Source organism: Saccopteryx bilineata, chromosome 4, assembly GCF_036850765.1.
Source record: "Saccopteryx bilineata isolate mSacBil1 chromosome 4, mSacBil1_pri_phased_curated, whole genome shotgun sequence".
NCBI lineage: Eukaryota > Metazoa > Chordata > Mammalia > Chiroptera > Emballonuridae > Saccopteryx > Saccopteryx bilineata.
The window spans coordinates 50,015,186-50,041,910 of NC_089493.1; the positions used below are offsets into that span (position 1 = coordinate 50,015,186).

Sequence of the window (26,725 nt, forward strand, 5' to 3'; positions counted from 1 at the left end):
AAACCAAGTATTTTGATGTTCTGTTTAAAAAAAAACACTAAAACCAGTACTGAACTTCAAATATTAACTCATCTGAGTTCTTATATAAAATATATTTTAAATAAATTGTAACTTTTAAGAAAGCAATACTTCAATTATGATATCTCTTCAAAATATGATTATTATAAAGTATAACCATATTGACAAAAATATTATCAAACTTCTACTTGAAAAATTAGAGGTTGGGGTATAAATTCTATAAAATAAAATGTCCTAATTGTCCATTATTTTTACTCATTATTTTCTAGTTTTACTGCATTGCAGACGTTGCAATTATTTCTTCAAGTTTTCCAAGTTTCCTGCAGTTTTTGTTTCATGAATCTCAGTGCTGAGTTTTTTGGTGCATGAGTATTCATTAGAATTTATTATGGATTATAGCCTTTGGAAAATGGCTCCCTTTTTTCTGTTTTACACACTTTACCTTAAGTTGACCCTGCTCAGATATCAATATCAAGACTCTTTTTTCCTTTATTTATTTTTTTGGGAGAGAGAAAGATAAGCAGCATCAACTCAGGCTTGTAACACTTTAGTTGTCGATTCATTGCTTCTCATATGTGCCTTGATGGTGGTGGGGTGGGCTCCAGCCAAGGCAGTGACCCCTTGCTCAAGCCAGATGAGCCCACACTCAAGCCAGTGACCTCAGGGACTTGAACCTGGGATCTCAGCATCCCAGGTCAGTGTTCTATCTACTGTACTACCACCAGTCAGGCTATATCACAATTCTTGTTGTTGTTTTTTCAGAGATAGAGAGTCAGAGACAGGGATAGACAGGGACAGATAGACAGGAATGGAGAGAGATGAGAAGCATCAATCATCAGTTTTTTATTGCGACACCTTAGTCGTTCATTGATTGCTTTCTCATATGTGCCTTGACCGTGGGCCTTCAGCAGACAGAGTAACCCCTTGCTGGAGCCAGCGACCTTGAGTCCAAGCTGGTGAGCTTTGCTCAAACCAGATGAGCCCACACTCAAACTGGTGACCTTGGGGTCTCGAAACTGGGTCCTCCGCATCCCAGTCTGATGCTCTATCCACTGTGCCACCACCTGGTTAGGCTATATCATGATTCTTATTTATTTTTTTTTTTAGTGCATGAGAGAGAGAGAGAGAGAGAGAGAGAGAGAGAGAGAGGAAAGGAGATAAGGACAGACAGGAAGGGAGAGAGATGAGAAGCATCAACTCTTCATTATGGCATCTTCATTGTTAACATTGATTGCTTTCTCATATGTACCTTGACCAGGGGGTCATGTTTATGTCTCATGCTCAAGCCGGTGACCTTGGGGTTTCAAACCTGGGTCCTCAGCATCCCTGGCCAATGCTCTATCTACTGAGCCACTGACTGGTCAGGAACAATTATGTTTTTAAAACTAGTAATTTTGTCCCTCCCCCAAAAGGAAACATGTATAGATTAGCACTCAAATATAACAATAACAATACCTGACACTTTGCTCTGACCATGTCCTAAGTACTACTTTAGCATGGTAGTTAATCATTTCATTCTTACAACCACTGATGTAGATAATAATTAATATTAATTATTATGCTCATTTTGTATAGTTAAAGATCACACACCTATTTCAGCTAGGCTAACTCTGACTTTTGTTGAACTTTTTTTTTAACATTAATTATTTTTATTTATTTATTCATTTTAGAGAAGAGACAGAAAGACAGAGACAGAGAAAGGGGGGAGGAGCAGGAAGCATCAACTCTCATATGTGCCTTGACCGGGTAAGTCCACAGTTTTGAACCGGCGACCTCAGTGTTCCAGGTCAACGCTTGATCCACTGTGTCACCACAGGTCAGGCTTGTTGAACTTTTTATTCCACTCAAGTGAAACAACGCTGGAATTCATAAAAAGAATAATCTTAGCATTGAAAGGATTCATACAGGATAGTGCTGACAGGTTAGTCAGATAACTTCCAAGTCCTCATGAACAAGCCCCTCCTTTCAGGTGAAGAAAACTGAGGCCCAAAGGAGTAACTTGCCCCAAGCCCACAGATCTGAGTAGTATCAAAGCTGTTTCCAGTCCAACACTCTCCATTACTCAGTGTTGCCTTCTGTCACATGGCATAAGAACTTTTAATTTCCACCAAACCTTTTGTACTATTTACATTAAATTAACTCTAAGAAGTAAAAATTCAGTAAGTTTTCAACTATTTTACATCCTCAAAGGCCTACTCCTCTATGAAGCCTTCCTGGACCATTCATTCATGCTTAATCCATACTAATTGTTTGGTAAACTGGACAGAGAAGGTGCAAATATCCCTTGAAGCTTACATTAACCAGGGGAAACAAACAATAAACAAGTAGATAAATCTATAGATTGTGGTAAGTGCTATCAAGTAAGTACACAGAATGCAGATCAGGTGAGAAAGGGGGAGGAAGTGCGACTTGACTTCTGATGGGGTAGTCGGGACACTCTGAGGTGCTATTTAAGCTGAAAACAGGATGAGGAGCCATCCATGATAAGAGCCACGGGAAAAGTCCAGGCCAATGGAGCAGCCCTCAGGCAGAATTCTGGTTTATCTAAGGAATCCAGGATTGGAGGAGTACTGAGATGAGGTAGCCAGATAAACAAGAGGCAGATTAAACAGGATTTTGCCTATTTAAAAAGTTTATTCCTTGGAAGGTTTGAAACAATAAAAATGGTGGGATTTTATTTATGCTTTAAAAAGATCACTCTGGCTGCTCTGTGGAAAATGGATTAGAGAAGATTTGAAGTGGAAGGAGGCATCCAATTAGGCTTCTGCATAGTCTCAGGGATGCTACTCAGAGTAAGGTCAGCAGACCAGTGCTCCTCTGAGAACTGTTTGTTTCCAGTCTAGGAGGAAATAATTGCAGAAATTAAGAGCAAATTGTTTAGAAACTTTTGTAGGGCCCTGGCCAGTTGGCTCAGTGGTAGAGCGTCAGCCTGGCGTGCAGAAGTCCTGGGTTTGATTCCTGGCCAGGGCACACAGGAGAAGCGCCCATCTGCTTCTCCACCCCTCCCCCTCTCCTTCCTCTCTGTCTCTCTCTTCCCCTCCCGCAGCAAGGCTCCATTGGAGCAAAGATGGCCCTGGCGCTGGGGATGGCTCCTTGGCCTCTGCCCCAGGCACTAGAGTGACTCTGGTCACAACAGAGCGACGCCCCAGAGGGGCAGAGCATCGCCCCTGGTGGGCGTGCCGGGTGGATCCCGGTCGGGCGCATGCGGGAGTCTGTCTGACTGTCTTTCCCCGTTTCCAGCTTCAGAAAAATACAAAAAAAAAAAAAAAAAAGAAAGAAAGAAACTTTTGTAGCCATTTGGCATGGCTGCAACATCCCTAGTTGTGATCCATAGGTTTATCTCACTGAACAGATAAACAGGTTCTCTGCTATCTGACATGGTTAGTTCCAAGTGGCAAAGCTGCATAAATGTATCACTCACAATTAATTATTTTTCTTTCTTCTTTTTCCAAGTGAGAGTAGAGACAGATTCCCTTCCCCCATGTGCCTGATTGGGATCCACCCTGCAACCCCCATCTGGGGCTGATGCTCGCAACTGAGTTATTTTTAGTTCCCGGGGAGGAGGGTCCACAGAGCCATCCTCAGCACCCCCAGCCAATGTGCTCGAACCAGTCGAGCCACGGCTATGGAAGGGAGAGAAAAGAGAGAGAGCAAAAGAGAGAGAGAGAAAGAGAGAGAGGGGAGAGGGAAGGGAGGAGAAGGGTCACTTGTCCTGTGTGCCCTGACGTTCTACCACTGAGGCAACTGGCCAGGGCCATAATTCAATTTTTTGTGTGTGTATGTGTGACAGACAGAGAGAGAGAGACAGAGAGGGAGAGAGAAGAGAAGCATCAATTCTTCATTGCTACACCTTAAGTTGTTCACTGACTGCTTTCTCATATGTGCCTTGACTGGGGGCTACAGCAGAGCGAGTGACCCCTTGCTCAAGCCAGTGACCATGGGGTCCTGTCTCTGATCCATGCTCAAACCAGCGACCCCACGCTCGAGCTGAATGAGTCCATGCTCAAGCTGGTGATCTCAGGGTTTCAAACCTGGGTCCTCTGTGTCCCAGGTCTCTTCTCTATTCATTGCCACCACCTGGTCAGGCCCACAATTCAATTCTAAAAAGCTGTTCCTTCCCCAGAGTTTGAAAGCACTGGTCTCCATAATTAACAACACGGTTCATATTAACAATGGTGGCAGTGGAGATAGACATGAAAGGACAAGTTCAAGATATACACTGGAGTAGAAATGATAGGATCTACGATGAATAGGATATGAGGGGAACTGGAGAAGTAGGAACAGGGTTTCTGGCTTGAGCAAATAGATGGTGGCATTATTTATTGAGTAGGGAGGAAGTGAATTAGAGGGAAAAAAATCAAGGGCTCTTTTGGACATGTAAAATTTGACATGCTGAGGAAGGAGGGGCAGGCCCCCTCTTCCCTGAGAAGGAAGAAATGAAAAGAATACAAGGGAAAGGAGCCAGCAGGGGTAACCAAGTCAGCCAGTGATAAATTAACTATATCCCATAGTTACAATCAAAGCAAGAACAGCAGGATCTGTATGTAACTATGGCCAGTGATCTAGAAACCCCTTCTCCCTTGCTGACCCCACTGAAACTTTCCCTCCTCTCTTCTTGAGTCCTGAGAAATCACATGCCCATTGCTTAGATACTGTAAAGGTAAGAAAATCAACTTTGGGGAGCTATAATCCCCATGATTATAATCCCCAATAACTTTATTGATTTAGTTATCTAAGTGTCTATCCTCTGTCGGGTCACTTCTTGCTACAAAGCCTGTGTAATATCCAAGCAGAGGTTGTTAGAATTCAGAGCTAGAGAAAAGGTTTTGGCTGGAGATCAAAATTTGGAGTAATGTACACAGAAGAGTGAATGGCAACTTAAAAGACAGCCTGTATTGACCCTTTCTTCCGCATTCTCATACCCATTTTTCTATCTTATGTTTGAGGGTTACTTGTTTATTATATGTGCTCCATCTAAGCTGTAAACTCAGTAAAGGCAAGTACTGTGTCTCAATTATTTTTAAAAATCTCCTCCTACCCTCCAGTTTAGTACCACCTGTTTGTTAAGCAGAATTGAAGTCACTTTGCTCAACATTTTACTTAAAATAAAAACACTTCAAGAGGAAGATACAAGTATACAATGCCTACTAAATGTTATTTCAATCTCTATACATGAAATTGTGTGTGTGTATAAAACTCCTAGCATGATCATATCATTCCACATTAAACTATCCCTAACATATCTTCTAAGAAGCATTAATACCTTGTACAAGAAATTATCTTCTAAAAAGCAATCTTTTAACTCAAGTATACTGAAGGTATTATCTGTATATCCCAAGAATTAAATTTGTTAAATTTAAAAAACGGCTAAGTGATTCAGGAAAGAACATATCAAGTAAAAACAGTTTGCTTTCAAGGAAGTACCTCCTTATAGTCTCCATTTCGGTTGAGTCTATAACCCTCAGGAGTGTGAAGCTGAACAGTTGTGTTATTGATTACTTCTATGCAACACTCTTGATCAGGAAAGCTCAGTGGGCGCACCCTACAGTATACCTGAAAATACAGGAAAGTGCTGAAAGAATAAAGTTTGACTTTTTATCCAACTTTCAATTAAGCTTCCCATTCGTTCATTCAACAAACATTTAGTGTCTTAATTTAAGAGAGCAATATAAGCTTAGAGCAGGGGTCCCCAAACTTTTTACACAGGGGGCCAGTTCACTGTCCCTCAGACCGTTGGAGGGCCGGACTATAAAAAAAACTATGAACAAATCCCTATGCACACTGCACATATCTTATTTTAAAGTAAAAAAACAAAACGGGAACAAATACAATATTTAAAATAAAGAACAAGTAAATTTAAATCAACAAACTGACCAGTATTTCAGTGGGAACTATGGGTTTGCTTTTGGCTAATGAGATGGTCAATGTGCTCCTCTCAATGACCACCAATGAAAGAGGTGCTTCTTCCAGAAGTGCGGCGGGGGCTGGATAAATGGCCTCAGGGGGCCGCATGCGGCCTGGGCCGTAGTTTGGGGACCCCTGGCTTAGAGCTATGAAAACCAAAACCTGCTACCCGAGGTTGTCAAAGACAAACAGATATTAGATGTGATATGAGAGATTTTAAATGCACATAAAATTAAAAAATTTTGATGACAAAAGCATCAAATCAAATCCACAGCTTCTCTTCACTAATATATTGGCACAAAATAAAGTTATACTAATTTAAAACTTCAATCAATAATATCAAAATGAGATTTGAAAATCTGTTATAACTCTTTGGAATTGGATGTCAACTAAAACTTGCCAGCTTTACACTTTAATGCATAAATAAATAGATGCAAGATCTGAAATGTGGTTTTCTTTTATTAAAATTAAAAAATATAAATTGTATTGATTTTTAGAGAGGAAGGGAGGGACAGAAACAGACACATCAATCTGTTCCTGTATGTACCCTGATGGGGAATCAATCTGTCAACGTTTGCACATGGGGACCAAGCTCTAACCAACCAAACTATCCCGCCAGAGCTGAAATGTGGTTTTCTTAATCAGTGACAGGGTTGAGGAAAAACTGTTCAGCTGTTTATGCAGATCATCTTGTTCCCTCAATTCAGACCAAGAGACACACTCCAGTACCAGTGAAGGGGAGATTTAAAATATATCAGAGCAAACCAATCTTCTGTTTGCCATTTGCTTTTAAAAGCAAGTTCCCAAGCCTAAAACTAGTGAAGTACATGCAATTATGAGTATTCATTAGACTGAATTAAACTGTTCTATACCAGTCTTAACTTGGTCCCATAAAGCATGGCACTTGGGGCTTTCCTAATGAACTGTGTTGGTATACAACAGTCTGGGAGAAGATGCTCATCCAAGCAGAAAGTTTTCTCCCATCTCACAGAGAGTATGAAGACTTCTCTGGGATAGTTGAATATTTTCATTCTCTAACTTTTAGTTATAAAAACTTCATTTTACTGAAAAAATGAATCCTACATAGAAACAAAATTTCAAAGGTAAAACCAGTCTTAAGCAATTTAGTACACTCCTTTTAATTAAAAATTGACTCCACTTCCACATCTCCATCCATTCCAAACATACACATAGGACATAAAAGGAGAAGAAAGAAACACATACATATATGCACAGGGAGACCTTACCCCAACTGGGTCTTTAAAACTTGTTTGGGATCCTTTTTTCAGTACAGGTTTCCTGGGTGTCTTAGTCCTCCTGGTCATATTAAAAAAAAATTCAGTTCAACAGAAACATTCAAAAACCTCACTCATAATTCATAGACACACACTTCCTAAGGTTTATAAATTATTCCTTAGCAGTTCCAAAACACTATGTCCTAAATAACTAACATTAAGAATAAATTACATTAGTACAGGGGTCTCCAAACTGCGGCCCTCTGAGGCCATTTATCCGCCCCCGCCGCACTTCCAGAAGGGGCACCTCTTTCATTGGTGGTCAGTGAGAGGAGCATAGTTCCCATTGAAATACTGGTCAGTTTGTTGATTTAAATTTACTTGTTCTTTATTTTAAATATTGTATTTGTTCCCCTTTTGTTTTTTTACTTTAAAATAAGATATGTGCAGTGTGCAAAGGGATTTGTTCATAGTTTTTTTTATAGTCTGGCCCTCCAACGGTCTGAGGGACAGTGAACTGGCCCCCTGTGTAAAAAGTTTGGGGACCCCTGCATTAGTAGATGAGTGTTTGTGGCATGCATAATCCAAAAGTAATTAAATCTTGGTTTAGGAGACATTTTTGGCAGTAAAAGTACCTACTTCATCTTTAAAATAGCTTGGGTATTTTCTTGAAGAACAGTTTTACAGAGGCACTACAAGTCTGAAAAATCTGCAGATAACTGACCACACTTAATGTTGAAAGGCATTTATATGTGTGCATGAGCACACACACTGCACCAGCAGCTATGGTCCAAGGTATATACGGACAAGGGATTAACCTCAACAAATTATAAAAACAGATGGAGGAATCCATTCTTTCATCAAGATTTATATCTATACTTTCATTGAATTCTTAAAACTTATCGTCGTCCTCTGTTCCCAAACAAAATGTGGTCTCCAAACTGCAAGTTCTTGCTCTCTCAAATAGTGTAAAAGACAACAGGCTCAAAACGGAGTCACCTGTGCTAAGTTTACATCACCCATCGCCCAAGACTTAATACCTAAGCTAATTGCAGTTTTAGTCTCTCCCAGGAATGTCATCTCAGCCAATCAGTATGGAATCCCTTGGTCAGCACTAATAAGGTAATACCCTTCATACACCCCTGTGGTCTGTCATACATAGGAAGGTGTCTGCTCGCTTCGGCGGCACATATACTAAAATTGGAAGGTGTCCTTGGCCCGGAACAATGTGCTTTGCTTGTTCCTGCCCCGTTCTGCCTATAATATAAGTCTCCGGTTGTGTCCAGCTCCTCAGATCTTTATAATTGCCAAATGGATAACACCCAATTCATGAACTGTTGAATAAAGCCAGTAAGATTTTAAAATTTTACTCAGTTGAATTTTTTTTTATCAGTCGGGACAATAGAAAAACTATTTTGATTTATTTCACCAATTCTCTAGCATGCCCTCCCACCCCCAATTTATCTAAGGCTGGACGAACATTTAACACTAAAAACAAGTTGCCTTTTGCAAACGAGTAGCTACGTGCTAACAAGGATCAAGTCGACTCTCTTCCCTGAACACTTATTTGTGCACCCAGTGGTACAGGAACCCGCGGCACCGAAAACGTCGCGGATTTCGTGAGGAATGTGGGCGGGGACGTCTGTGGCCGAACAGGGCGAATGTCCCCGGCCTGCACACGGGCGGGTCTCGGCGTCCACGCCACGGCGCTGGGATAAAAGCACGCGGTGCTCGCGACCGCCAGGGTCTCCAGGGCCTGCGACCGCCTAACCCGCCCCGACACCAGGGCTCAACACGACCCCACCCGCGACACAGACCCAAACTAAGTCGGCAAAATGCAGCCCGAGAGCGCGGGCAGCCAGCAGCGAACGGGGACACTTAAGAAAGAGAGCCCGGGGCCGGGCAACCAGCTAACGGGAACCGGTGTGGGACACAGAGCTTCCCCAGCCCGCCTTGGGGCCGCCCTCTCCCGGCCGCGGGAAGCCAGGGAACGGGGGTCGGGGGAGATGCGCCGCGGCTCCCCCGGAGCGGTTCACGTGGGGGCTCCCACTTCGGGAGCCGCAGCCCCTGGTGCGGCCGGCTCTGCGTAGACTGGGCGGCCCGCGGCTGGCAGCGGCGTGAAGAGACGGTCGCCCCAGCACCGGAGCCCGGCCCCGCTGCCCCGTACTCACGCTGGCTTCATGGCAGCAAGCTCCAAGCTCCCCAGACGCACACGAGAGACGCCGGGCTCGGCCCGGAGGCCTAGCGAGGACCGCGGGCGGCAGAGACAAACCGCGGGCACTCGGACACTGAGGCAGAGGCACTGAGTTCAGTGAGGCCCGGCGGCGCGGCTGCGAGCCCAGGTGAGCTCGCGCCCGGCGCATTTCAAACGGGCCAATCAGCGCCCCCCTAAGCAAAGAAGGCGGGGCCTCCGAGGAAGTGATTGCTTTCCGGAAGTGGCGCTCAGCGGCGACCGACGCGGGAAGAACGAGGGGAGTCTAGGTGTCTCCGCTGCAGCGCGGGAGCCGGGACCTCAAAAGTGAAATCCAATCCCTCCATTCCGATGAGGACACTGATGGTTTGTTTTCCTACAGCACAGGAAATCCAATGGAAGAGCACATCCAGGATTAATCTAGAAGTCAGCTCGTCGTTTTAGCCCGGGAGTGTTCTATTTTGCGCTGTGTCCAGTGCAGGCTCAGAATCCCTCTCTGGCTTTCACAACACCACTTCATCTTGGCTTCCTTTCTTTCTGGGTTTTCCAGCTCTTTTATATATATATATAATAATATATATATATATTATTATATATGTATTATTTTATCAAATATATATGTATGTATTATTTTTATCAGATTCTTAACAATGTTTTTGATCCTGAGCATACAGAAATGAATAAAATTTTGTTCTTGCCCATGAGAAGCAACATCCATAAACATTCTATGTACGATGAATTGGTTCTATCTCATTCTGACCTATGCCCCTAAAGTGGTTGACTATCAAATATACATCTACATCTGTTCTCATGGAACTCAGGTCCAATCTCTTCACTTTCCTACAGGACCAGACACCAGTAAGAATAGACATACTGTGATATCCTTGGCCCATGTTGTTTGACATAAAGATGGTTCCGATCTTTGCCAAACTTGGAATTCATCATTTTACACAACACCAGTAAACATGGAGGATAAATCCCAAAAAGCATAATTGCTGAGTCAAAGAATATATGCATGCCTAATATTTCACAGATACGGTCAAATTGTTCTCTATAAAGTTTGTCCAAACGTATAAAGGTGCCTGTTTCTCCACAATTCTCAGACAACAGAGTTGATCTAATAGGTGAAAAAATATCAAAATATAGTTTAAATTTTCCTTTATAATGAATGAGGTTGGGTGTCTGTTTATATAGTCAAGAGCCATTTGTGTTACCTTCTCTATGAACTATGTTGATTTTCTTTACCTTCTTGTTCTAATGAGTTGCTCATTTTTACTATTGAATTGTAAAAGCCCCTCATATATTACAGAAATTGGTCCTTATCCAAAATATGAGTTCATACATTTTATAGTTCATAATTTGGTTTTTATTTTGTTTATGTTGTTTTGTGACAGCTTAGAAAAATATTTAAGATAGCCAAATTTATCAGTCTTTTCTTACTGTCTTCTGGTTTGTGTCATACTAGGAAAAGTCTTCCCCAGTGAGATAATTTTTTAAAAATATATGTTCCAGTGCTTTTATTTCTTTGTTTTTTATGTTTAAGTATTTGAACCGTTAGGGTGTTATTTGTTGTCAAACGAGAAGTTGGGAGCTGTACCATTTAGGAATTGGGCTTGGCTGCTGGCTTACTTTATCATTACTCTGAAATCTGGCTTTGACTTCAGTCTCTCCCTTGGAACTCTTCTCACCAAGATCACCATCTCCTTGATGCTAAATCTACTTGTCCCTTCCCCACCCTTATCTTACTTCCCCTCTTAATAGCACTAAAAGTATTTCTCATTCATTTTTTCCTATGCCTTTGTTTTTTTCTCCTAGCTCTCTAGTCCCTTTCTTGGCCTCATTTGTGCATTCTTTTTCCTCCTGTAAATGTTGTGACTTAGGGTTTTTACCTGGTTATTAGTTGGGTCCTCCCCCTGGACACTCCTAATCATGCCTACGGCTTCACAGACTATTTACAATTATCCTTCTGAACTCCAGACTCAGATATCCAACTGCCTTATCAATTCTCCACTGGGGTATCCCAGAGGCACCTCACACCTTACACATCCTAATCTCTTCCCTGAACCTGCTCCCCGTCAGTGGATGGCATCATGTTCTACCCACCCATCCAAATCTGAGTCCAAGGTACCGTCTGACTTTTGCCTCCCCTTCTATTCCAGCATTCAATGATCAGATCTTGACAGTTCTATCTATAGACTTCAAACCTCGCCACTCCTCTTCATCCCCTTGGCTACTACCATCTCTTATCGGCATGATCACATTATTCTAACAGGCCTCTCTGCTGCTACTCTGCAATCCAGGACCCACTTTGTAGCCAGCTCATCTATAAATCACACATTGATTATATCACTCCTGTGCTTGGAGCTCCCCATTGCTGGAGACCCTCACCAGGGCCCCAAGGCTCTCCCTCTTCAAGCTTATCACCTAACATTTAACCCCTGTATAACCAGTCCTCAGCCACATTGACCTTCAGTGCCCTGCACACACAGGGCTCGAACACCGTTCCCTCTTGCTGTTAAGCTCTCCTTCCTCCCTTCCTCTGGCAACGTCTTCTTATCCTCAGTTCTCAGCAGATCTCCTGCCACCTACGCTGCTCCTCAGGCTGGCCTCTGCTTTATATCCAGTCCCCTGCACTCCCCAGTTACTGCACCTCCTGTCTGCTCTGGCGCTCACTTCCCAATTTACAATCACTGCTCCTGTCTCCTTCCCCTCTTATCCCCACACCCTCTACTAAGGGCACTTTTGCTCCCCCCAATGCCCAATAACAATAACGGAGGTACTCCACAAATGTTGAGAAAGAATGAATGGATCCGTCCCTTCAGAGGACACCCCAGTGGAGGACCTAGTTAAGTTGCACCACCTCCAGCTTTTCTTCAGGCCCGTTTCTTCTTCCTCCCTCACTTCAATCCATACTAAGCGCTCTGCCTTATTAGTTTTTTTTTAAAAATGCCAATCATGTTACTTCTCTAGGTGTCCCACAGGCACCTCACACCTAACACATCCTAATCTCTTCCCCCAAAGGGCTTCCACACCCAGTGAAAGATTTGCCTTACACCCTAGAATTAGAGATCCTGACCAGAGGTGAGGGCAGGAGAGGGGGAGAGAGTAGAACTGGGAGGCTGTCTTTTTTAAAGTCAGGTTTATCGAGGTACAATTTACATACAGTAAAATTCACCCTTTTTAGTTGTACTGTTTACATATTTGACATACAAAGTTCTATAACCATTGCCAGAATCAAAGGCGTAATATTCCCACCACACAAAATTCCCTTGTAGTCAATGACTGTCCCCTACCCCCAGGCCTTGGCAACCACTTTCTTTTTTTTTTTTTTTTCTTTTGTATTTTTCTGAAGCTGGAAACGGGGAGAGAAAGTCAGACAGACTCCCGCATGCGCCCGACCAGGATCCACCCAGCACGCCCACCAAGGGGCGATGCTCTGCCCCTCCAGGGCGTCACTCTGCCTCGACCAGAGCCACTCTAGCGCCTGGGGCAGAGGCCAAGGAGCCATCCCCAGCGCCAGGGCCATCTTTGCTCCAATGGAGCCTTGGCTGCGGGAGGGGAAGAGAGAGACAGAGAGGAAGGAGGGGTGGGGGTGGAGAAGCAAATGGGCGCTTCTCCTGTGTGCCCTGGCCAGGAATCAAACCCGGGTCCCCCGCACGCCAGGCCGATGCTCTACCACTGAGCAAACCGGCCAGGGCCGGCAACCACTTTCTTAACTTCCTTTGAGAGTTTTGTCTTTTCTAGAGTTTCTTCTTTAACTTAACATAATGCTTTTGAGGTTTATCCATATGTTGCCTGTACTGGTAGTGTGATCCCATTTTATTGCTGAGTAGTAGTATTCCATTGTATGAATGTATGATTTATTCATTCATTAGATTGATGGATATTTAGATTGTTTCCACTTTCTGGTGATTATGAATGAAACTAGTATAATTATAAATATTTGTATACAGATCTTTATGTAGACATGTTTTTTCATTTCTCTTGGGTGGGATTACTAGTATTGTAAGTGTAACTTTGTAAGAAACTGACAAACTAGACTGAGAGGGTCTTATGCAAATCACTGAAGAGGAGTAGCCACTATACAGATTAGAAACTATAATTAATCCAAGCACCCAGCTAAGGAAACAAATAAACACTAATGACAAGAACCTGTCAAAGCCCAGAGTATTTGAGGAAAGGTGGTAAAATGGAGACAGGACTAACTACCCTGGGAGCTGGGATACACCCAACACCCAAGGGAGAGCGTTCTTCCTTCAGTGGTCTTGGAAACATCATCTCACATTCCCAGGCTGTTTATAAAATGAACAATTGGAAGTGAATGTTTTATATACTCAGAAAACAAATCTATAAAATCAACAAGCTTGAGGGGGGGGACTATAAAATTGATACAAAAAGAAACATGATCTAAACCAGTGGTCCTCAACCCCTGGGCCGCGGACCAGTACCAGTCCATGGGCCATTTGGTACCGGTCCGCAGAGAAAGAATAAATAACTTACATTATTTCCGTTTTCTTTATATTTAAGTCTGTACGATGTTTTATTTTTAAAAAATGACCAGATTCCCTGTTACATCCATCTAAGACTCACTCTTGACGTTTGTCTCGGACACATGATACAATTATCCGTCCCACCCTAAAGGCCAGTCCGTGAAAATATTTTCTGACATTAAACCGGTCCGTGGCCCAAAAAAGGTTGGGGACCACTGATCTAAACCACATCAAATGAATAGCATACACACAAAAGGGGCTATAACTAACCCAAGTAATGAAGACTAGAGACCACATGCCCTCAGGCTCAAAACAAAAAGATCTTGAAACATATATTGAGTTCTAATTAGTAAGCTTTTTCTCTGACATAGGTTAGTAATTTTTTAAAAATTATTTTTATTTATTTTTAGATTTTATTTATTCATTTTAGAGAGAGGAGACAGAGAGAGAAGGGAGGGAGAAGCAGAAAGCATCAACTCCCATATGTGCTTTGACCAGGGAAGCCCAGGGTTTTGAACCGGCGACTTCAGTGTTCCAGGTCGATGCTTTTACTCACTGCGCCACCGCAGGTCAGGCTAGGTTAATAATTTTGAAACATTGTGTAATTCTAGGATTGAGCAAATACCGTATTTTTCTCTCCATAAGACGTACCTGACCATAAGACACATCTAGAGTTTTAAGGAGGAAAATAAGAAAAAAAGTATTCTGAACCAAATGGTGTGTTAAAATATTTGATAAAATACCATATTTTTTGCTCCATAAGATGCACGGGCATTTCCCCCTCCACTTTTGGGGGGAAAAAGTGTGTCTTATGGAGCGAAAAATACAGTATATTGTGGATAACGCCAGCGGAGTTTCTCCCTGTTAGAGAAGAGTGATACAATATCGAAAGGGGGAAGGGTAAAAAGTACTTGGGGACTCTTTGTTCCATTTGGCAATGTTTTTCTAAGTCTGAAATTATGTTTGTTTTTTAAAGGAGTGGTTGGACGATATCAGTGCTTCTTAAACTCCCTTATATTAAAAGTCACCTGGGTTGTTTGTTTTTCTTTTTAATTAAAACTACAACCCCCACTCTCTATACCCTGTGTGTTCTTTGTTCATTTGGGCCTGAAATTGTGCCTTTTACATCAAATACATTTGTGAAAGGTGGATGGAATTGTCTTTGAGGCCCCTCGTTCTGTGCCTTGGAGGACATAAATGTTGAGCCAGTTTTAGAAATTTGTTGCTGAGATGAGAATGGGTGTTGAAATGATTCAGCAATGCACACATGTGCAGGAATATCTTTCTTGTGATGAATGAACACATTTGCAGTGTGGTAGATAAAACATAAACAAAACAAGTAGGAAACAGGACAACTGTATTATAATAAATAAACTTTATTTATTTCCCACACACAATTTAAGAAAACTAGACATTGGAAGGACAATTCTGAGTCTGGAAATGGCTCTTTTTGTCATCCATAGTGGATTGTTGACTAGAAAATCAAAGGCTGGCATTCAACTAATACGTCATAAAACATTGTTGTACAGTGTTAACAGGTGTTTCATATAAGAAGGGTATCATGGCTGAAACAAACTCGGGACACAGTAGATCCAAATGAAGTGTTTCTCCAACATGCCTGACAATACCATTCTACTCCACCCGCCTTCCTCACAACCTCTCACACGAGCAGGGTTCCACAAGAAGCAACCAACATTTAAATCACTTTGTACTCAAAAGTTTCTCAACTTCCCACTTCCAAGTTTAATCAACAATGACAAACTCATTTCTTTAACAAAAAAGATGGATCATAACTCTAAAAATTAAGTAATGGAAAATGAAACTACAGTGAATAAAGGGAGATACAGTTGACTAAATGGCCTCATTCAGACACATTCAAGTTTTATCACAGCTGTACTGTCTAGCACATTTTAGAGTTATGTTTTTTCAGAGAGATGGGGGCAAGGGACATCCCATTACAAATGTGCTTACCCCCAGTAGCCCCTTCTGAGACAGTGCCAGGGTGAGCAGCTGACACCAATGGGGGTATATAGCACATCTCTGAAGTGTTTGAGACATTAAAAATGTTTTGGAAAACTACATTAGAAAGCATCTTGCCAGTGAGGTTTTCAACTGATCCGCTGCTAACCTTTTTGATTTTCTGGGATGACTTAGGTAAAACTATACCCACATCAGACTTAATGATAATTCCTATATTTGAACTCATTCTCACTACACATGAGAAGCTCTGCAAATGGTTATAAAATTTTCATTTGTAACACTGTCCAAAAATATACAATGGATTAAGTTTACCAAACTTATAAAAACATTATGAAACACTTGATCTTATTTTGTTGATAGAACATTTCATATTCATCAGTAAGCACGACAAGAGTAACACCACCAAAGACCAAATAATCTAAGAGCTCTTCAAATTAATCACCCATTATCTTCCAACTATTTATTTTTCATTTTTATTGATTTTAGAGAGAGTGAGGAAGGGAGAGGAAGAGAGAAATACCAATTTGTTGTTCCACTCATTCATACATTCGTTAGTTGATTCTTGTATGTGCCCTGACCAGGGATCAAACCCACAACCTTGATGTATCCAGACAGCACTCTAACTCACTGAGCTACCTGGCCAGGGTTCTTCCCACTATTTCTAAGTTAAATGAAGAATCTGATTTTATTGTTATAAATAAGAGAATATGAAAGCCTTCATGTCTTTGGCATTACTAAAATAGGGCATTTAAAATACTGTACCTTCTTTTCACTGTAAAATTAAAGGCACAATAAAATGAGACAGAAGCTCATTTACCTTGCTGGAATAAAATTTCACCAATGATTTCAGATTGTTGCTAAAGAAAAAATTTTTGTCATGTAGTTTGCAATTAATGGACCAAAAATTTACCAGCCCATATAATTTTATCAGTCTACTTGCCCTAGAGGAAGAAAACAGATAATGAAACTAATGGAATCATATTTCTTGACCACTCTCATCCAATATAAATTGTTACTGTCTTCAGAGGATTGGACAATGAGCTATTTACAGGGCATTTCAACTTGGGCCAGTTAACCACAAAGGCAGTATTCTATGATATGGGGGTGTTCCTGAGTCAGCAAAGAGGATCCTATATGGTAGACAGCCCCTTAAATTATTAGCAAGTGCAGATCAGGGGTTGATGGGCCTCTGTTAACAATTCCTTTGTGTCAGCATTTCTGAATGCTATGAAAATATCATGAAATACTGACCTTTAATTAGTAATGCAACGGATGGGAAAATGCTCAGTGTTTTAGCATTATGCAGAGTGGAAAACGGGAACACATCCTTAGGTGGTGAGTTGCTGAAAATTATACCAATGCAAACAAAGCTGACAGCCCAGTGCCTTCTGGAATTCCTGACAACAGCATTTCTTCAACTTTGGCCTGTGGCCCTTCCACATCAGAATCACGTGCTACTCCCCTCTTAGAAACCTACATTTTACACTAGGAAAGCAGAATCTCTCGGTTTCACTGGGAATCTGCATTTGTCACAAGCTCACCAAGTGTTTCAGATTCTCAGGAATGCCTGAATAATCACCACATTCGATCAACGCTTTGGCAAGGTCTTTAGCATCCTCTGCATATGAAAACTAATTATTTTTATTTTTATTTTTTTTAGTGAGAGGAAGGGAGGCAGAGACAGACTCCCACATGTGCTAGACCGGGATCCACCCAGCAAGCCCACTAAGGGGGGTGCTCTGCCCATCTGGGGCTCTTGCTCCATTGCAACCAGAGCCACTTTTTAGCGCCTGAGGAGGAGGCCATGGAGCCATCCTCAGTGCCCAGGGCCAACTTGCTCTAATCGAGTCATGGCTTCAGGAGGTGAGGAGAAGAGAGAGAGAGAGAGAGAGAGAGAGAGAGAGAGAAGCAAGAGGGGGATGGGGAGGCGGAGGGGTGGAGAAGTAGATGGTCGCTTCTCCTGTGTGCCCTGACTGGGAATTGAACCTGGGACAGTGACACACTGGGCCAATGCTCTACCACCACTGAGCCAACTAGCCAGGGCAAAAACTAAATTTTTTAAAAGAATTTTTTGCAGCATATTTGAAATGCTTAAGCGACACCAAAAAGTATGACATCCCTAAATACAGTGATGTCATTGATTTAAAAGGTGACAAATGAGCATGACCAACAGGGATTAAGTCAGCCAGCTCCCGTGGTGTAACACGTTTTACCCGCACTGACTAATACTTAGCAGCATCAAACTGGCAACAGGAAGACAGAACAAAACAGCAAGAACACAGGACACCCAGTCATTGCCTGTGGACTTCTAAGAAAATCCAAATCCACTGACATGGGAACTAACACCCTGAAGCAGAATGGACCTGAAGAAAAAGAGGGCTCTCTTTCTATTCACTCCCCTCACTAGGTGGGGAAAGAAAGAAGACCCCCTCCTCCAACCAGATCTCTTCATTCTGGAATTGCCTTTCCAGCTCTCAGGGCTCCCACAGGCCCGGTTCCTCCTTCCAGGCCCCTCTCCCCTTGACCTCTCTGGCTCATTCCCCTTCCACTGTGGGAGCTCTTGGGACAGGCTTCACTACGTGAAACTCAGCTAACGAAGCAAGTTCCATTTTTAAAGAGTAATACTACAAGGGTAGGAAAGCTTAATCCAACTGTTTAATAGTAAAGCTACAAAGCTAGTATGCTGAGCCCAACTGTTTAAATAAAATTGAAAAAGTCATTTTAAATAAATTTAAAACTTAATGAAATATGAAAGATTTACCTGAATGAGGAGACTTGAACCTATGTTCCTCTTTTAAAATCAAACATACAGAGTCAGTGCAAATCTAGAGAAATTCCTCCAGTTAAATAACTTATTGATATGAACTCACTAAAAATGCCAAGATCCCAATCATTATGAATATTTTAGGCCACTGTAAACTGGTCACATACCACTGGCTTATGGTGGTTAGGATACTGTAGCTTAATGTTGACATCTGGCACAAAAAGCTCTGGGTCCGAATCATGTTTTCTTTTTATGTAATTCTGGCTCAGGCATCCGGTACAGAGCAGCTGAGAAATAAACTATGTTACTGAGGCTGAAGACGAGGCACAGAAGGATGGCTCCAGCGATCTGAGGGAAAGACAGGGTCCTGGAGTTGGCCAGGAGCCACTCCTTCCTCAGAGTCTTGTCTAGAAGTATGGCTTCCATCTGCATGTGCGTGGCCAGGATCACACACACGTGGAACAGCTGGTGACTGTGACCTATATAGCAAGTATACACAAGGTCAGCAAAATCGGCAATAAAAAAGAAATGACTATAGATACATGGTCTGTCTGGCATGTATGCTAAACCATCATGCTGAGGAGAAGAAGCCAGAAACCAGATACACACACTGTCTGATTCCATTCATATCACTGTCCAGAAAAGGCAAATCTATAGAGACAAAGTATTGATTAGTGGGTGCTCTGGGCAGGGGGTGAGAGTGGGGATGAACAGTGTAGGGGCATGAGGGATCTTACCGGGGTGATAAAAATGTTCTAAACCTTGTTTATGGTGATGGTTATACAACTTGGTATATTTACTAAAAATATCATTAAACTGTCTACTTGAAATTAGGGAATTATGTGATATGTAAAAAATACTTCAATAAATTTATTTTTTAAATGTAATGTGATAAAAATAAAAAGGCCATCAGAGCAAACCAAATTCACCAGCCCTGTTTCTCACATGAAAAAGGTAGGCACCACGTTCTGCCAAAGGTCATCTCTTAAGAGCCAGTGCTAATGAACTCAGATTGTGACCTCAGTGCCACAGGAGAAGCCACCAAAGCTTCTGTTGGCTACTTATACTTTCTACGGCTGGCAATCCCAGACACGACCAGGAGCCCTTCCTCTCATGACCTGCAGGACCCCCGTTCACCAGATCCCATCCACAGAGGCGAGGCGGGGGTGGAAAGCAGAGGGGGCCGGGAGTGGTCTGGGACATGAGCATTTGTTGGTTGGTGAGAAAAGGAGGCCGTTGCCCAGGGCTGGGGACTGTTTGGAGGAGAGCCTTCAGAAACCAGGAGTAAGATGAGAAGACCACATGTGTCATGGCTGAGCTCTGTCTCCCTCTGTCAAATTCATATGTTGGAATCCTAACCCTCAGTATCTCAGAATGTGACCATGATTGGAGATGGGAAGTTTTAGAGACAATTAAGTGAAAATGAAGTCATCAGAATGGGGCCCACTATGGTTGGTGACCTTATATAAGAGGAGATTAGGACATGGACATGCATGTACACAGAAGGGAAGACCACGTGACGAGAGATAAAGAAGATGGCAGCCTGCAGGCCAAGGAGAGAGGACGCAGAAGAAACCAACCCTAGTGACACAGGGATCTCAGACTTCTAACCTCCAGAACTGTGAGAAAAAAGACTCTTGTTTAAGCCACCCAGTCTGTGGTTCTTGGTTATGGCTGCCCCAGCAGACTAACATTAACAGTACATAAGGACTCTTCTTTAGTTTAAAGAGAGAGAGAGAGAGTGTGTTAGTTCAGTGTTGTACCCCAGGACTCATCCCAGAGTAAGTATTCAATAAATGTGTCCTCAGAAGGGACTAGCCAGGCCACTAGTGCAGCTGGGCAGAAGCAGAGTCAGGAATGAGAGTGTAGGACACTTGGGGCTTCTCAGCGGGGTGGCTGATGAGTTCCTTATAGCAGGAAGCATCCCCTGGAAGAGGGTGTGTTTAAAGGGACCACTCTTGCCTCACCCATGCTATACTAATGAGCTGTGTACAATTTCCAAATTCTGTGGGCAATGCAGCAAAGTGACTTATTGTCAGTAGAGAGCTGGATTCTCCAAGGGCGAGGCCACGCAGAGGGAGGTGACTAGCTATGTTCACCACCCGAGGCTCCAATGTGTCTCCATTAGGACAGGACATAGAAAGGGAGATGAGCCATAAGCCCTGGACAGATCTGAAACGTGGCCGCAGCAGGCAGAGTGGTTTCAGCAATCCCGCCTGATAGGAAGAGGGAGGAGCTTCCTGTGGGCAGTGCGGTCCAGTGCTTCCCCTGGGGCTGGTGGACAGGGAGTCCGTATCCAGCAGACTCAGTGATTGAATGATCTGTCATGAACTGCTCTCTGGCAAATTTCTCCCCATAGGGTTGTCTTTCTGCTCTGTACCTCTAGGCCCAAGAGGATGGGACAGACGTAAAAAAATAAAATGTTATTAAGAACTCAGGAACTTGGCAAAATAAAGCCCAGAACTATTTTTCTTGGATCCCCCAGACTTCATACACGATCACTTCCCCTTCATCCAGCTGGGGCTAGGAAGGTGGATGTGGTCGGTGGGTTCCTGTAGGCAGGTACCTCCTCTTATCTCCCTCCTTTTTTGAAATCTGTCCTCTAAAAGCAGTCTGTTTGTTGTAACCCCTCCCAGCAGGACAGAATAAGTAAAAGAGATGCAATTCTAATCAGAATGAACAAAGCAAATCTGGCCACGTGTCTTAGGTGGGAGGAGATGGAAAATGACAGACAAGCTGGGTTGAGAAGAAGCAAGGTTCCGCTCAGCACATGGAGACAAGGATGACCCCTTGGGTCCCACGGTAGTTTATCTAAGGAGCTTTCCTCCCAACACACAGGCGCCTCACCAGAAGTGACCCACGCGCTGCCCCAGCCATCCCAGAGCCAGTCCCAGAGCCAGCTGGGGGCGTGGCACTCCGCAGTGCCTGCAGCACTCCCCTAGACAGAGAGGGAGGGGACTCCACCAGCAGGTGCAAACCCCGTGGCTCTGACACCTCCTTGCTGCCGCATCACTTCGTTAACTTTAGCGAGCTCAGGCTTACTTAGCACCTCACACAGCCTCTGAGTGAGGGCTGGGCCCCACCCCCCACGTTTCTGGTTTGGGATGTCTGGGGTAGGGCCCAAGAATCTGCATGTTCCCAGGTGAAGCTGAGATGGCTGGTCTGGGAACCACACCTGAGAACCTCTCCTCTACCTGACTCCTGGCCCCGTCACACCCACCTAAACGAGACAAAGGCAGACATGTTCCTCTCCTCGGCACAGAGGCAGCCCCATGCCTCACAGCAATGCTGCAGAGTCTTAGACCCACATGCTCTCCCATCCTCCCTGGCCACTTGCTGGCTACGTACATCCTAGCCTCTGTTAACTCACTCTGGCCTCCACCTGGAGAACTTCCTGAGGAGCTGCCTCTCTCCCTGCCCCTGCCTCCCCTCCCCTGCTACATCACAGGTGTCAGGGACAGGAGCCCTCCCAGGCTGGAGGGCAAGGGCAGCGGAGTCACTGCACACTCACCAATGTAGTCAAAGCATCCAGGGGCCAGGCGCTCCGGCAGGTGCGCAGAATAGAAGAAAGAGGCCAGGAGAGTCATGGCCGTGTGTTTCTGGTGGTACAAGGTGGCTTCGTTCTGTACACTCTCCCCTGGGAACCGGAACAGCTGCAGGTGTTTAAAAGAAACATCGGGTCTTGAGAGGAGGTCCCCTTCCTTGTCATCCATCACCTGCAGACACCTTGGCACACACCTGTGGACTCCGCGGGCTGAGGCCCCACCTCCTCAGGGCTGGGGCCTGGGAAGAGACTGCTCAGGGACTGTGTGAGCAGAATGCGTACTCTGAGAGGGATTAGTTGAGACCCGGTGCAAGTGTATTTTAATCCCATAAGTGCTCATGAGAGCCTTTTGGGTTATTTAATTTTAATAACGACAACAACAACAAGGAAAAACAAAATAAAACAAAAGAGAAGAAGAATGGAAAGAAAAGGCATAACCCCATTAAATCCCTTCCCACTCTTTTCCCCAGAGATAATGTGTAAGTATAGCGAAGAGCAGTCATTCACAAGTGAACACCTGTCTCACCAGCACATCCCCTACACTGAGGTTCCTAATTAAGGCGTTGAGGCTTGGCAATCCCTCGAAGGCCTTCTGAGTCATCAGAAAGTATTAATTATACCGCAGCACTGTTTCAGAGTTAAGAATAGTTATTGTTATTGTTATAAATGGTGACAGCAGCTACCACCTTGAGAAGGTACAAGGCCAGGCTTTCTACTTGCATCAGTTCACTGGCCCCTGGACAACTGCCGCAAGGCAGACCCTACTTTGCCATTTTGCAGATAAGGAAGCTGGGCTGGAGGGCGACTTGCAAACCACTGATTAGAAGTGAGGTCAGCCCTGGCCAGTTGGCTCAGTGGTAGAGCATCGGCCCAGCGTGTGGAAGTCCTGGGTTTGATTCCTGGCCAGGGCACACAGGAGAAGCGCCCATCTGCTTCTCCACCCCTCCCCCTCTCCTTCCTCTCTGTCTCTTGCTTCCCCTCCCGCAGCCAAGGCTCCATTGGAGCAAAGTTGGCCCCCGTGCTGAGGATGGCTCCATGGCCTCTGCTTCAGGTGCTGGAATGGCTCCAGTTGCAACAGAGTAACTTCCTAGATGGGCAGAGCATCGCCCTCTGGTGGGCATGCCCAGTAGATCCTGGTTGGGCACATTTGGGAGTCTATCTGCTGCCCCCTGCTTCTCACTTCAGAAAAAAAAAAAAAAGAAATGAAGTCAGGCTCTGGATCCAGGTAGGCTGGTTCCGGAGTCAGAGCACTGCTCAACGTCATATTCAGGGTTAGACCTCCCTCCCATTGCCCACCGCGGCTGTGTGCCAGGCACCCGCCATGCTCGATGGTGCAGAACCTGTGCTGTGTGGTTTGCTGGCGTGTGGGACCAGCGTGGTCTCTCTGATCTAGTTTTCTGTGTGTGGTCTGTGTCTTCAAGGAAGGAAGGGGGGAACAGGCTGCACTCCCAGCTCTGTGTCTCCCTGGGGGCCCACACCCAGCAAAGCACAGAGCATGTGGTCAGTGCTCCAGCTGGGGGAGCCAGCTCGGCCCCTGCCCTCCTGGTGGCAGGCATCAGACCTGGAAGGGGAGCGCCACTCACAGGGCGCTGACCACGTGCCAGGCAGCACTGAGCTCAGCACATCTGTTGTTTTGGTCCATCACCTTTACCCCCTGTGAAGGAGGGGATCTTGACCCCACTGGCAGAGGAGGAAACTGAGGCTCAGACAGGTTATGTGCACTAAGGTCACACAGCTGATGAGCAGGGGGGAACGGGCATTTGAACTCACGCCCATCTGTTTTGAGAGTGCATAAACCTTCCTGTCTTTCTTCCTACACTCTCTTATTTCATGTTTTCCAATTAATTCCCATCTCTTCAAGACCTTCATTTATATGTTTTCCATCACTACTAATAACACATTAATTAATGATATCATATAATAATGCTTTTTCTGGATTCTTGCCACCATCTCATGTAATCTTCCTCCAGCCTGATGGAAGAAGGTGTTATTACCACGCCCATTTTACAGATGAGACATCAAGGCACAGAGATGATAGATAACTTGCCCAAAGGCCCCCAGTGAGTAAATACTAGAGATCTGCTCTTACAGCTCATTCTCCTGGTCACTCTACCAAACCCCAGGCCGCCTCCCCTGCTCCTGAGCCCCCAGTCAGTACAGGTGGTGGCCCATCTCCTACGGTCCCTCGAGGCCTCTGTGCCATGCTGTCTCGTAACTACGTTGCAAGTGCCAATGAGGCAGCACCTGGGTCCCCACTCCTGTGTGTCCTATGGTGAGCAGTGTGGTGCGCTGGCCCCCAGAAGCTCAGGAAACAACGGACTCCGTGCTGTTGCCAATGGGCAGAGGAGATGGAGCAGGCCCTTACCCGGTAGAAGATGGGGAGAGAGTCCCAGGTGTAGGGATAAGCAAAGGCGAGGACACGGAGCATCTTACAGAGCCTGGGCTTCTGGAGTTCCAGAAACCTAAACCAGGGAGGAAAGGGTGAAGGGAGAAATGAGAATGAAAGAGTGTCAGTAAATTATACACACGTGCAAATTAAACATAACCATGGGCAAGCCGTCCACAGGAGGCAAGCATTCTTGTACGCCCTCCCCAGCAGCTTCTCCCCCCAGCACCGCGGGAGTGGCTCAAGCTCAGATGTGGGAAGATGGGGCCTCCATCTCTTGGCATCATGGGAAGCAGTGGTACCCGGATGCAGTCAGGGAGGAGCGGTCAGCAGAAGCCCTTCAAGTACCAAGTTATCTGACTACTGAAGGGCCTTTCAGAAGTGCAGGGACCACCAGGACAAGGAGACATGTGGGTGTGGGTGGCCGCAGCGGCACAGGCGGAGCCACTGAGAAGGTTGAGATGCCCGACTAGTCAGAGCCTCCCCAGTGATTACTGTGCAGAAGCCTTGGTTCAATCAGGGGCTTAATTACTCTGAGGGAGTTCCAGAATATTTAATCCCACACAGAGCGATACTAGTGGCCTGGGAAAACAGTTAATATGGTCTTTCCTTCTCTCCTTATCACCACCGCTACCCGCCTCCAATCCAAAGACAAGTGAAATCAACATTAACACGAGTTATGCTGATTGTCACAGACAGGCAGGTCCTAGAGGACACAGAACACGACAGGGCCTTAGCTGGCGTGAGTCTGGCCTGGGGAGGGGACAACAGCTGAGGGTACAGGGGGGTGGGACAGCATCAACGGCAGAGAGGACATGGAGGGCAAGGAGAACGTCCACATGAAGCCACAGCCCTGAACTGGGGCTCGGGGAAAGGAACACGCATGCACCTGGGACAGGCGGTAGGGCAGGGATACACGTCAGTACCGCAGTGTGCTGTGGAGGGCTGGTCTTCCCCCGGGGCCCACAGGGCTGCACGGGTGATGTGCAGGGCCAGTGCGCTGAGGCTCACGGGGTGGCTGTTCTGGTGAGTTCTGTGGGACAATGGAGGCACTTGGCCCTCTCAGTCTTTCCCACAGTTCTGCCCCTCATCCTGCTCTCCCCAGGGGGTGGGGTCTGTGTCCCACCACTACGCCTCACTTCCGCTCCCCAGGCCCCCTATCTCAGCCTACAAGCTGCTGCCCCCAGACCAGGCCCATTTTCCCTGGCCAGGCTGCCCGCGTCCCCTACGAGCCAGTGCAGGCACCTGTCCGGAAACCCCACTGCTGCCTCTAACCTTAAGTGTGGGACATGTCAGAGTCTCCCATATCTGCCTCCAGGGTGGTTGGCAACCTTCTCAAGGGCTGGAGCTGGGTCTGCCTGGGTCTGGATCGCCCACACCCGGCTCAGAAGCATGTCTGAGATCCTGGATAGAACACACAGCCTATGAGGCTGTGTTCCGCCCAGCTGTCAGGACTGCTGACCACAGGGATCCCTGTTCCGGGGTAAGAGGCAGCTCTATGGGACCTGACACGCCCCACAGCCTCCAGAGACAAGCTCCAACTTAACTCCAGCCCACTGGCATATCTCTCCTTCTTTCCTGACCCTCCCATAAATCAGAGAAGCATGTGGAAGGCATGGGGTAGAGAGGAAACAGAAGCTCAAGGAGAAGAAGGAAGAGAAATAGGGACCTCACTTATCAAACCCCCACATAGGAACCCCAGCCTTGGAGCAAAGCACAAGCCCAGGGATAGGTGAGACAGCGCAGCGCTGTGATCTCGCATGCAGCGTTTGACCTGGACAGCCTGGGTTCAAATCCTGCCTCTGCCCTTTGTGACAGTGTGAGCCTGAAGGTCACGTGACCTTCGTGTTACCTTAGAGTCCTCATGTGTAACACAGAGACAAGTGTACCCCATCCTGGCCTTGCTGCAAAGATTTGATGAAATGATATAAGCTTATAATTGTGCAGAGCATAGAGTAACACTACATGGAAACTTTTATAACAACGTGTGTCAGGGGACCCATCCTCTCCCTCACCCCATCTTGTAGCCACATAGCACCAGAAGATAGGAACAGGAGTGAAGAGACGGTGCTGGGTGATTTGTCTGAAGTCAATGACTAGTAAGAGGCAAAGCTAGGATTTAAACCCAGGGCTGTCTGACTGCCATTTCACACGGCCGACGTCCAGCAGGCTGAGCAGGCCTCAGACTGCTCCCCAGCCCTTGCTTGTCCTTC

The 26,725-nt window shown here is 45.2% G+C and overlaps 2 protein-coding genes across 5 annotated transcripts in view; both read right to left on the reverse strand.

Annotated features, from left to right (window-relative positions):
• The window catches only part of KIF23 (kinesin family member 23), a 35,137-nt gene extending 25,646 nt beyond the window's left edge, over window positions 1-9,491 (reverse strand). For all 3 annotated transcript variants that reach the window (XM_066276593.1, XM_066276592.1, XM_066276594.1), the window contains exons 1-3: window positions 9,329-9,491; window positions 7,170-7,239; window positions 5,443-5,571 (exon numbers count right to left, since the gene is read on the reverse strand). In XM_066276593.1, the coding sequence (XP_066132690.1) occupies window positions 5,443-5,571; window positions 7,170-7,239; window positions 9,329-9,339 (210 nt within the window). In that variant the 5' untranslated portion in view covers window positions 9,340-9,491. The remainder of the gene's footprint in view (window positions 1-5,442; window positions 5,572-7,169; window positions 7,240-9,328) is intronic.
• Window positions 9,492-15,198: 5,707 nt separating this feature from the next.
• Window positions 15,199-26,725, reverse strand: part of PAQR5 (progestin and adipoQ receptor family member 5) — an 85,597-nt gene continuing 74,070 nt past the window's right edge. For both annotated transcript variants that reach the window (XM_066276018.1, XM_066276019.1), the window contains exons 6-8: window positions 24,492-24,588; window positions 22,094-22,235; window positions 15,199-19,061 (exon numbers count right to left, since the gene is read on the reverse strand). In XM_066276018.1, the coding sequence (XP_066132115.1) occupies window positions 18,820-19,061; window positions 22,094-22,235; window positions 24,492-24,588 (481 nt within the window). In that variant the 3' untranslated portion in view covers window positions 15,199-18,819. The remainder of the gene's footprint in view (window positions 19,062-22,093; window positions 22,236-24,491; window positions 24,589-26,725) is intronic.